Source organism: Lucilia cuprina, chromosome 4 (genome assembly GCF_022045245.1).
Source record: "Lucilia cuprina isolate Lc7/37 chromosome 4, ASM2204524v1, whole genome shotgun sequence".
In the NCBI taxonomy this organism is placed as follows: Eukaryota; Metazoa; Arthropoda; class Insecta; order Diptera; family Calliphoridae; genus Lucilia; species Lucilia cuprina.
In genome coordinates, this window is record NC_060952.1 from 27,210,369 (window position 1) to 27,223,795 (window position 13,427).

The following is a 13,427-nucleotide window of genomic DNA, read 5'->3' on the forward strand; positions in this document are numbered from 1 at the left end:
TATATGGACTGAAGTGTATACTATGGTCTAAAATATTATATGAACTGTAGCCTGGGCTTTGTGTAAATAATATTTTGGACTATAGAGTTAATTATATAGACTTATAAATTATATATTATTTAAACTATAGTTATACACACATCCACATTAATCGATAATGTTTGGACTTCACTTCGAACAATTGTCTGGATTATATTCTAAACTATATTTTAGACTTTAGTCTGAATAATAGTGAAATATAGTTTGAACTATGTTTAAATAATTTTCCGGACTATAGTGTAAACTGTATAGACTAATATCTTAAATATTGTTCGAGCTGTTGATATAAACACATAGACTAGTGAACTATAGTCTGGACTAAGTCTAAATAATATTTCGAACTATAGTGTAAACTACATAGACTAATATCTTAAATATTGTTCGAGCTGTTCATATGAACACATCCATATTGTTTGGACTGCATTTTGAACTACTGTCTGGATTATTGTCTATACTATGTTATAGACTATAGTCTGAACAATAGTGAACTATAGTCTGGACTATGTCTGAATAATATTCTGGACTATAGTAAAAACCATGTAGACTAATGTCTTAAATATTGTATGAAATGTTGATATGAACACATCCATATTGTTTGGACTGCATTCCGAACTATTGTCTGGATTAGTGTCTAAACATCCATATTTACCGATAGATATTGTTTGAACTGCATTCCGAACTATTGTCTAGATTAGTGTGTAAACTATATTTTTGACTATAGTCTGAACAATAGTGAACTGTAGTCTGGATTATAGTGTAAACTATATAGATTAATGTCTTAAACATTGTATGAATTGATGGTATGAACACATTCATATTTAATGATATTAAGACTGTATTCCGAACTATTGTCTGGATCGTAGTACAAACTATATTTTGTACTATATGCTGAACAATAATTATAGTTTAAGATAATATTTCATATATAGACTAAAGTCTAATCTATTGTAGAAACTCTACTTACCTACACTGGACTGTAATCAGCAATTTAGCTTGGACTAAGAAAAGATCTTTTATCACTTAAGTTACTTGTTATTACTATTAACCAAAACCCGGTTTTATAATCGAGGACCTATATAAAATCTAATCGCTCATAGCCATTAAGATTCTGGGCATTTTTGAATACTGTATGAAGAATTAAGAAATAGCACTCGAACGAAAGTTTTTATTCAAGAAAGATTTTTTAAAGAAGCTTTTTACGTTTTTAATGAGGCATAATATTTGAAGTATGTTGCAACTTAAAAGTTTGTAAAGCCTTGAGTTACTTTAAATATTTTTCTAATAATAAGTAAAACAAAAATAATTAATTATATATCATATATTTATATTTGTTAATGCACTTAAATTTAAAAAGCTTTAAAGCTTAAAAAAGTTTCGCTTGGTAACAAACAAAGTTTTGCTAATATTTCAACTAACTAACAATAATCTATAAAATATAATACAACAAAGCTATTGGCAATTATTCCAGTTAAATTGAAAACCTAGTTTAAGAATAGTTAGTTAACTGTAACTATTTTAAATATAAACTTTAATTAAACCTTTCTTCCTGTAAGCAACAAGCATCACTAAAAATTGTATACCTCAAGCATTTTATATGTTTTTTAATTATTTTACAAAACAATTTACTATCGCTAAAATTCTGTAATGTTAATAGATGGGGAGTAGTTGAGATGGATTGTTAGGAGTTTCTTTTTTCCCAACTTTATAATAGTTCTTTTATAGCTTTAAGTCAACGTTTAGTTTTTTATTTATAATATGTTTTTTTCATTTTTCCTTAATATTGAAAATTTGCAATTTTTTTCCACATCCGCTGCTCTGTGGCATGTACATCTTTCCACAACCTTATAAATTTTTTTCTTATGTTTCTTCAATATCCTGCAGGCATTAATGCCAATGTGCGTTTTTATTTTTATTCTTGTTGTTGTAGTATTTTTGTAAATCTCTATTTTGTTGTTGTTATACTGTAGGATTTAAAGGATGTTAATGTTGTTATTGTTGCTGCTGATGATGATGATGTTGATAATAACTTAACATACATATCTGGATCGTGCATTATTCCTTTTATCATATCCTTGAGCATGGTGTAACGTGGAAATATGGGATATAATTTTGAACTTCCATATTCTTCCTGTAATGAGAAAACGATTACAACATTAAATGAAGTTATAGAAAGTTTCTCAGTCGAATAGGTTTTTAAACAAAAAATGGAGGGATTCATTGATATATCTGATCGATTGATATAATAAGTCTGCTGGATATAGGCAGGGCTATGTCTAAATTTTGAACTATAGTTTCAACTTTAGTCTGTTCTTAAATCGTCTGAATTCTTGTCAGAATTATACTCAGAACTATATTATAGTTCAAATCATTGTTCCATGTCAGGACAATAGTTTGAACTATAGTCTGATCTCTGTGACGATATTTAAAACTATGATCTGAACTATAGATGGAACCATAGTTTTAGAGGTAATATGGACAATAGTTCTTTGTCTTTGTAATTGTCTGTTATTATATGGAATATATGGACTCGATTACAATCTGGACCAGGCGCGGATCCACGGTGGAGGATAGAAAGGGAAATTTCCTCCATTTTAACCCACTAATAAACGTATAAAATAAGTAAAAATTAAATGTCCCCTTCCTTAAAAGCTAGATTCGCGCATGGTCTGGACTTTAGTCAAGGCCGTAATACTGATCAAAGGCTAGAAGACTATAAAAAAGTACGAGTCATCCGTTGTTTTATTTGATGTATTGATATAAGATTTCTGCTTGTAAAAGGAATAAATATGTCTAAAATTTAAACTAAAGTTAGTAGATCATAGTTTCGATTTATAAATTTCGAAGTCAATAGTACAATAGTCAGGGCTTTATCTGTGACAATAGTTGAAACTATGATCTGAACTAAAGACGGAACTATAATCTTAACTATAGTCGTAGACATAATATGTACTATAGGGGTTTGTCTTTGTTATAGTATATGGACTATAGTCTCGATTATAGTCTGGTGCGGATCCGAAAAATTTTGACACAAAATATTAAAATGAGGAAAAAGGAACCAAAAAAAAAAACTTAAAATTAAAAAAATGTCTTCTGCCCCAAAAAACTTGAGCGGGATCAGCGTATGGTCTGGACTTTTGTCAAGGCCTCAATACTGATCAAAGGCAAGAAGATTATAAATGAATAAAGCTGGAGGTCTACACCACGCGTTGAAAAATAACTTGAAGCGTAGAACGCGAAAATATAAAAAGCGCGTAATGCTTTGACGTGTAGTGTGGACCTTCGGCTTTAGATATCAGCTATAGGATCCAGTTTTTTCGAAAAACTTACATAGTTCTTAACGCATTAGACATTTCTTACGTTCTTACCTTTAAAACTCTTATTAAATGTCTCAGACCTAAATACTTTTTTAATAATCTATATAAATCGTTAATTAGTTGTGTGTTTTCTAGTTCGATTTGTGCGGTAGTTAAATCTGAAATTTTATAAAGAAAATAGAAAACTCTTTAAAAATATCCTTTCAACTACTGAATAAAAAAAACACTTCTTACGCTCCAATCTTTCCATACGTTCTCGCTTCTCTGCTGCCTCCTCGGCCAATTTCGCTGAGGTTTTCACGCCCTCACCAGATTTTTGAGTTTTTTCCATAATCGAGCAAGCGCGCATAACATATGAGGGTACGGTTTCTTGCTTTTCCTGTCGAGGTATATCAACTAAAGCCCAATATTGTGTTTCCAGGCGTATGACATCCTATTTTATATTATAGAATTAAAAATAAAGTGTTTTAACGATATAACATAAGAATTACCTTAATCATTAACTTGAGCATGGGATAACGCTGGAAAACATTACGTTGACTTTTCGAATCGCCATATTTATTCATGAGATTTATTAAAGCCTGCTTGGCAGTATCGTAGGACTCTTCCAAACGTATGCGTAAATTTCTTAATCTCTCATTGGTTTCTATAACTTCCTCACGGCTCATGCCACCTATAAAAATATTGATTTTCTTTGTTACCCAAAAACTAACATACTTTTTCAAATTGACTTACTGGGGGCTCCTTCATCTTTGACATCTTGAACAATACGTCGAACACTTTGGGTAAATTTTCCCACAAAATTTGTTGTAGCTGCAATAAAACAAAAATTTTAAATAATTAATTACTGAATATTAAATTTTAATAAAATTTAAAAAAAATATAAATATTTGGAAATTGCTTCCAAACACTATCATTTATGGAACAAACGTAGCAACTATGAAGCATTAACCAATTTAATCTACGATTTATTTGGAAATTATCTGTCTATTGCCAGACAACAAATTGAACGTTTATTGTCAAGCAGTCAGATCATTATGCCATTGAAAATCGCATTTCATTTATGTTTTTACATATATATTCAATCAAATCTATTTGACTTCTAAAACACTAGATTTTAAACAAATAAAGGGATTGGGGTGTTTTGTGGACTTTAGACTTTAATGTTTTGTTGGATATTATTTGACTAGGTTTCGAACCTAGCCACCAGAAAACCAAAACGAGCGTATACATAGAAAAACACAACCGTTTAGATGACTCAGCCAACAAACGCATCATTAGCGGGGTCTCTAAAAATAAATACTCTCGTTTAGTTGTTTATTTTGTGTGAGAGCGAGCAAACAAACGATAACGTCAAACGACTGGCATTGTGTACTATTTGTGGCGGTCGATTTATAAACCAAAGTGTTTGTAAATGGGGTGTGTTCACTCAAGTACATTTTTAGTGGTACTTTAGTAGTGTAAAGTGTTGCCAGCATTAAAAGAAATTAATGATAGTTTTAAAACGTTGAGTTAAAAAATAAAAATAACATAGAAATAAGCATTATGTGTTTAATAAAGAACTTCAGAAAAGTGTTTAATGTCGATGACTTTGGAAAATGAAAGTATGTACATATCAACATAGAAAAGAAATAATTCATAAATGAATCGATATTTTATTTAAGTACCCAGCAAAATATTTGAGTAGGCAAGTAATTTTGGTGAATAACTACTTATTTTTGTTCGACGATGATCAAAAAATAACAGGTTACAAATCTGCTTACCCGAGTTTTCTGGAATGGTTTCCACACGTATGTAAATATCAATATTTCTTAAAAGAACTTTCAAAAACGACTACGTTTAAAAACACTAATTAGACATACACTATAGACAATTGACTACAAATTTTATTAAAAAAAATGTTATTGATAACGACATCTCATTACCAAGTAATATATGAAATAAGTACATTACCTACAATACTCATAACCAAAATTTGAAAATATTTACTGGGTACTAACTTTACCTTACGATTTTTAAGATTCTAATTACACAAGTTTAACAATTTTTATATTTTTTTCTATACGTGGAAATTTTGAAATAAAGCGGTATTTATTAAGCAACCCTAAAGAAGATTGCTTAATAATAGTGACGGAAAAATATTTGAAAAAAAATTATTTTTGGGTGCTTGCACCTGTTTTGGGAACCTAAAATTCAACTCAGAAAAAAATCAATAATATAAAATTTACGTTCCCATTAACCCACTTTTTATTAGATTTTTTTTATTTTTGGTCCGATTTTTAGTAATTTTTTTAAGAATTAAAAAAAATAAATTTAAAATAATTATTTTACATTTTATTTTTGAATTACAAACTGACTTATTCCGAAAAGCTTTTGGAAGCGGGAGTGATAAAAATTATTTACCAAATATATTTGTGACAGGAATCCATTGTTAGAGAGTTTTGAGAAATACCAATAAATTTTTTGTATACAAAAATAAATTCCTAAATATTTAATTTTTTTCCCTCCTAATTTAAGCATTTTCTTTCTTTATGAATATTTCAAAAATTTTACGTTCTAGATTTTTCAAAAAAAAAATTTTCTGGACTTAGGCGGGCAAAATAAAGAAATCCACAAAGGTTTTTCATCATGAGCAAAATTTTTGCATATGGGCCACACAAATTATTGCAAGTTCGTCAAATTTTCCAAACGTTAATAAGGATTTTAATGTAAGAAAATTAAAATAATATTGTAATCATCTGGAGGGGGCCAATTCCCATATTGAAAGTCCGCTGCTTTGTTCTCTAAATGTTCACATAAATGTTAAAGTTCTACATGTAAAATTTAAAGATTTTAGCCCTTACATTTTCTTAGATATAAAAATTTTCTATTAAAATTCATATGGGGGTTCCAAGCCACTCTAAACCCCCTGATGAAAGTTCGCCCTTTTTTACCAAAATGTACAGATAAATATGAAAGTTCTTTGTGAAAAATTTTAGGAATCTTGTTCTATTCTATAGTTTATATGAAAGATGCCGACCATTGACTGTCCGCCTATTTATTACCCAAAATGTTTGCATTGATGTTTAAGTTCTTCATGCAAAATTTGAAGATTCAAACTGTAGTGATTTCCATTTTTGTACATAATTAATATGGGAGGTGCCACGCCCCTACTGCTAGTCCGCCCACTTTTTATCCTTAATAATCATATTGACATTAAAGTGGCTCCGACAAAATTTGAAGGTTACGTTTATTTCCTCAGCTATACTAACATAATACATATATCTCAATTTGGAAGGTGACACGTCCACTATAGCCACTGCGTCATACCAAATATTGACACTAAAATTATTATACAAAAACTTGGGTGATTCTGGCTTTAAAAGTTACCCAGATCTACCAATTTTTGTGTTTAAATTATAAGGGAGGTGCCACACCCACTACTACCAATTATCCACTTTTTTTCAAAATGTGTTTAAGTAAAATTGTGTGGATTCTAATATTTAAAGTTCGCTTAGTGTCATTTAGTACCGCCAGTTCTAATTAAGAACATTTTGCAAAAAATATTATACTTTGGTTCAGAAAAATATATATGATGTATACGAGTGGGGTACAACAGAGGAAGGGGTTCATAATATGACATTGTGTAGAAATTTTCCTTTTCTCTTTTGCTTTCTTATTTATAGTTTCTAACTATCTTAATTCTGTGAAATGCACTGCACTTGCTTTTTATTAAATCATTATTTATGTACATAATTTGTGGAAATTTTAAAACTTTGGAATAATTTTTCTCCCTTCCCTATCAAGAAATGGGTGTGTTTCTATTGTTGATTAATATTTAATTATTTTCCATTTTATCTATTAATTATTTAATTTTAAATGTAATTGAATGATATGCCTTTATTTATAAGGTTCAATTAATAGAAGCATTAATGCGAATAAGGGCGTAAAGACCACTTTGCTTAAATCGTGTTTTTCATCTGGTCTATTACATCTAATCCTAAAAGAAAATACGTTGAAAAATCCAAAATTTTCGCCAAAATATTTAGCTTTAATAGCATCGCTTATTTGAGATAAAAATATCGAAATTATCAAGTAATTTTTGTTAAAATTGGTATAAATAGTTATTGTAATTGCATCAAATTTAAAGAATAGGAGAAATACACTTTAATTATATGAAACCCTTCATTGGATCGCAATCAAATATATTTGTTTAAAATTTATTTCAATATACATATCAAAAAGGACGTATATCCATAATTAAAGGTATTTTTTGTCTGTTAATAATTTGAAAGGATAATCAAGCACTTCTTTGAAATTTAAGCAAATTGTACTGTGGTCTCTTATGTTAATGCTGTCCAAGTTTTATACAATTTAGTTAATAATAAGTTCATGAAAAAACATTTTTTTCTGAATTTTTGCAAAATTTCAAGTTGTGTCTTAAATTTTTTTACCCTTCACCTTCGTGAGAAGGGTATATATAAGTTTGTCATTGCGTTTGTAATTTCTATAATATAATTTTTCGACCCTATAAAGTATATATATTCTGGATCCTTATAGATAGCGGAGTCGATTAAGCCATGTCTGTCTGTCTGTCCGTCTGTCTGTCTGCCTGTCTGTCCGTCTGTATGTTGAAATCTGTTTTTAGAGGTCCCCAGATATCGGCGAGATCCGAATCTTCAATAATTCAGTTAGACATGCTTTCGAGAATATCGCTATTTAAAATCAGCAAAATTGGTCTATAAATAACGGAGATATGAGCAAAAATCCGAGACAACCTCTGAAAATTTTATCAAAAAGTGACATTTTTTTCATGCTTTGTTAAAAAAGCAACAACAACACTGTGAATTGGATAAAGATGTACATGTGCGTATGGAGATGTATTTGGTTTTATTCAGCTGTGTATTTTTTTTTGTATGTTTGGATGCTGTTCTGTTCTTACGAAGGTAAAGGGTATAACAGGAACAAGGAGATAAAGCAGTAATATGTTGGTAATACTGGTCATATTTGTTTGAGGGTGGTAATACAGTTTGAAGGTGGTATTACAGTACAACGGTTAATATTTCTTTCTGCTACAGTTTATATTTGTTTGTGTATGTTATGTGTGACATGTGTGCAAAGATACAAAATAAATAAAAAACTGTTTTTTTTTTAAACATACTTGGTGAAGGGTATATAAGATTCGGCACAACCGAATATAGAAATATTACTTGTTTTACTAAACATTTTCAGAGTGAGGCTATGAATGATATTTGAGAATATATTTAAAAAGTCTATAAAAAACATATAATTTAAAAGTTTTATAATATTTTTATGCTCTCCTCTATAATTTCCCAAATGGTTTATAAGCTCTTATTTAGCTCTATGCTTCAATTGTTCATTAAAAAAATTCCAAATGTCGCTAAACATTCCAGTACGGAATCCCACAGCTGAATTGAAAGATTTTTTTGCATTTTTATAAAATACAAATTCTGTGTATTTTATAAAAAAATAAATTTTTTTCTCATACTTTTATCTTCTTTATAAATTAAATATCGTTTTATTGATGGGTTTTTATTTATAATAATTTATCAATATACATTTTAGTTTAATACTTTATAAATAATTTTCTCCAAGTATTATATTTTACACATTGCATTATTTTCTATGATTTCACTTTCCTTACTCAGTATCACTAGAACTTATTATACCCTTCACCTTCGTGAGAAGGGTATATATAAGTTTGTCATTCCGTTTGTAATTTCTATAATATAATTTTCCGACCCTATAAAGTATATATATTCTTGATCCTTATAGATCGCGGGGTCGATTAAGCCATGTCCGTCTGTCTGTCTGTTGAAATCAGTTTTTAGACGACCCCAGATATCGGCGAGATCCGAATCTTCAATAATTCTATTAGACATGCTTTCGAGAAGATCGCTATTTAAAATCAGCAAAATAGGTCGGTAAATAACGGAGATATGAGCAAAAATCCGAGACAACCTCTGAAAATTTCATCAAAAAATTGTTAAAAAAGCAACAAAAACACTGTATATAGAAAAAGATGTACACGTGTGTATTTAGATGTATTTGGTTTTATTCAGCTGTGTATTTTGGAGTTTGGAATCCAAACATACAAAAAATACACAGCAAAAAAATATGATTTGCATTTTTTGTTAAAATAAAATAATTTTCCCTTTTGTTTTGCAAATATATTTTTTAATGAATAGAAAAAAGTATTTAAAACGTTTTCAATTATATGAGAGTAGATTGTGAGTTATTGTACAATAATTTTTATGCGAATAAATCTGGATGAGAGGCGGTGGGGTGTGTCTTTATGTCTCAGAAAAATTAGATTATAGAGTGATAGATGACTATATGGATGAAGGGAATATTGAGACATTATTTGTTGAAATTTCTTTGAATAGTAACAACAAACTTTTAGTTGGAATTATTTACCTACCACATGGTAATTTCACTGGTTCTGAAGACTTAATTGCTGATTTATCTGGCAGGTATGATAACTGCATTATTATGGGAGACTTTAACACTGACTTATATACAAAATCAAATATCGTAAGAGACTTTTGCTCCCGTTTAAATCTCTCAGTAGTTCATAACAGTGTTCCAACCCATATTAATGAGATACATAATACTTCCACTTTAATAGACTATTTCTTTGTGTCTAATATCAACTTGGTCAGCCATACAACTCAATATCAGTTTCCACCATTAAATTCTGGCCATGCTGTTATTTCGTTAAGCTACAAACTGGAGTGTGAGAAACCTGTTCGGGAACATTGGTATAGGGACTATAGTGCTTTAAACGTAGATAGATGTTATTCTCTTATTAATGATTTTAATTCCTCTGGCTTTTATAGTACCCAAAGTGTTGACACCCAATTGGAAATATTTAATAATATCGTTGGTAGTTGTTTCGAAGAAAGTGTTCCTCTTAAAAAATCTGTCACTTGTTCAAATCATAAATGGATGGAAACTAGTGATGTTAAAATAGCTAAAATAAACAGAGATTTGGCCTGGAGAGCATATTGTGAATCTAATTCAGTTATGAATCGTAAGATTTACTGTAAATACCGTAATAAATTAAAGTCAGTTATAAGGCGTTCACGAAGGATATATGCTACACGTTATTTTGAAAATTGTACGCAATCACAATTTTGGAAAAGGTTAAGGTTTGAAGGTGTATTGGGTGATGATAATACTGAAAATATTATTAATATCGAAGAGTTTAACCAACAATCGATACTTCCCCCCATTAATCAACCTTATAACAATATTTTTTCACTAAATACTATTGGAGGATTTACCTTTAGAAATGTCAATGTTTCAGAAGTGTTTGATGCAATGACATATATAAAAAGCAATTCAACTGGACCTGATGGAATACCTATTAAATTCTTAAAAATTATATATCCTTATATTTCAACCCACTTTACATTTTTAATAAATAATATTATAACTTCTTCTACTTTTCCAAATGTGTGGAAAATTGGTAGGGTAATACCCATACCTAAAGTAAAAACACCACGATCTTGTTCTGATTATAGACCTATTAGTGTATTAAATTCTAGTTCAAAGGTCCTGGAAGTTTTGTTAAGAAGACAAATTGAAGAACATCTCTATACAAGAAATATGATAAATCCTTTTCAATCAGCTTTTAGGAAAAATTATAGCACTACTGGATTGATATTAGATATTACTGAAAGTATTAGGACTAATTTAGACAGATCGTACAGTTCCCTACTTATAATCCTTGATTTAAGCAAAGCTTTTGACTCTTTAAGTCATGAATTATTATGCCATAAACTTCAAAGATATTTTGAATTTGATACTTCTTCCTATAAACTTGTTTATTCATATCTCACTAATAGACATCAATATGTTACATCCAAAGGTTTAACATCTTCTATCCAAGAGATATTTAGGGGAATCCCACAGGGCTCCATTTTAGGTCCACTTCTCTTCATAATGTACATGAACGATCTTTACACCGAGATAAAGTTTTGTAGGTGCTATACGTATGCAGATGATATTCAACTTTTAGCAGATGACTCGGGGATTGATGTAACGCATTTTGAATCTAATGTAAACAGTGACCTAAACGTATTGTAAATTGGTGTAAATTAAATCATATGAGTTTAAATTCTTCTAAATCAAAAGCTATGTTCTTTTCCAATAATGCAATTCGACCTAATATATTAGTAATGAATGAGACCATTGAATTTGTATCTCACCATAAGTCACTGGGTATTTTCCTAGATACTAAATTAGATTTCAATTTTCATATTAACAGCACAATATCTAGAATTTCTTTTCTTTTAAGAAAGCTCTACTGCCTTGCATCGTTTTTGCCATTTAATGTTAGGAAAAGAGTTGCGTTATCTTTGTGTTTACCTCTGTTTCTTTACGGGATCGAAGTATATTCTGGTACATCTCAACAAAATTTAATTAAATTACGAATATGTTTTAACCGTGTTGTTAGGTTCATCTATAATATTGGTTATAATGATCATGTTTCAGCTCATGTTATTGATGTATTAGGTTCAGATTTTCAAAGTTTTATTAATCAACGACTGTTAACACAATTTTTTAAGATTATGAAATTTGGAAAACCTTCTTATCTTATAGAGAAATTTGATTTTGGTAGATCTTCCAGGACTAACACTATTATTTGTCCTAGATACTCAACATTGTATATGACTAGATCATTCGTGGTAAGAGTGGCGCGTTTGTGGAATCAATATATTCCTTATGAGGAGCGGAATTTCAGTAAATCAATTGCTGATTTTAAGAACACCTCCAGGAAATATTTATAAATCAAGTGTTATTACATTTAAATGCTAAGATACATATTTAACATAAAATTCATTTTTTTCACTGTAATGTTTGTGCAAAGAGTGGGGGGATTATTTTTCGTATTCTTAGGTTCATATATATTTTTTAATATGAGAAATGTAACTTTAATATACGTATATATTAAGAATTATTCTTCGCCATATGTATTTTTCTAGATTAATTAGGCTTATGGGCTTGTAATCTGTTGAAATAAATAAATAAATAAAAAAATAAAAATAATGTAAGTTTGAAATTTAAAACTAACACAAATTTTTTCCAAGTGCATTTTAAAACAATTTTTTTTACGATAAACAAAATCTACGTCTCTTCAATGTTTACCAAGATATATTAATTATAAGGTAGTGTTATCAGAACAGCTGATCGTTTTTTGCTACTATGCTCATTTTTCGCCGTGGTGTAGAATTAATGTCAAACTTTGTTTACATTTTGTAAATGTCAAACTTTGTTTTCATTTTGTTAATGTCAAATTTGTGATTAAAGACAAAATTTATGCTGTTAAATTCGTTTAAGTTTTAAAACCAATAATAATACTACACGAAATTAGTTTTATTTTTAAAAACATCAAATTAAATTACAAACTGATTCAAATTTATAAACATTTTTTGTTTAACAAAAATTCGCTTTGATTTATTTGTCAGCTGTTTTTGACATTTTTCCCTGAGAGCCAATTCGCCTTCAAGTGCAGGCTCAATGTCAAACTACATATAAAAAAAATATAACCAATTCGCTCGGTATTCTGAATTCGCCGATGACTCTACCTTATAAAATTAATATACCTTGAATGTTTACCAGCAATGAATCAGAGATCAAAGTCGACCGGCTTTGAGTCGGAGCTTAGCCGTCGCCGAACTGTATTTAGTTGCTTGAGCCGCCGCCGAAACATCCGGCTTAAATCGACTCAAATTTTTTTAATGTTTTTATTAACTAGACTGTAAGATCAATTATGTTTAAAATACACTATGGTGAAGGGTATATAAGATTCGGCACAGCCGAATATAGCACTCATACTTGTTTTTCAGTCAATTTCTATGGAAAAATTAAAGATAATTTTTTGCATATAATTTAATTTTAAATTGCGGCTACATTTTTTACATATAAAAAAATGCATGAAGATGAAATATTTGATACTTTATTGTTTTAGTTTGGAATGATGCTGTGGGAAACCCCACAGACTTAGGAATATTGTACTTTGAACATTTCTGTTTTCTTTTTTTTTTCTTGTTGATAATTAATTCTTTA

General features: G+C 29.4%; 2 protein-coding genes across 10 annotated transcripts in view; one reads left to right on the forward strand and one right to left on the reverse strand.

Moving 5' to 3' along the window:
- Positions 1-13,427, forward strand: part of LOC111690703 (glutamate receptor ionotropic, kainate 2) — a 105,827-nt gene that overhangs the window by 32,806 nt on the left and 59,594 nt on the right. The window lies entirely within an intron of this gene.
- LOC111690583 overlaps positions 1,952-13,427 on the reverse strand; it is an 82,398-nt gene continuing 70,922 nt past the window's right edge. Inside the window, exons 2-6 of the mRNA XM_023453091.2 lie at positions 4,089-4,166; positions 3,845-4,026; positions 3,588-3,786; positions 3,405-3,511; positions 1,952-2,167 (exon numbers count right to left, since the gene is read on the reverse strand). Coding sequence (XP_023308859.2) covers positions 1,982-2,167; positions 3,405-3,511; positions 3,588-3,786; positions 3,845-4,026; positions 4,089-4,166 — 752 coding nt within the window. The 3' untranslated portion in view covers positions 1,952-1,981. The remainder of the gene's footprint in view (positions 2,168-3,404; positions 3,512-3,587; positions 3,787-3,844; positions 4,027-4,088; positions 4,167-13,427) is intronic.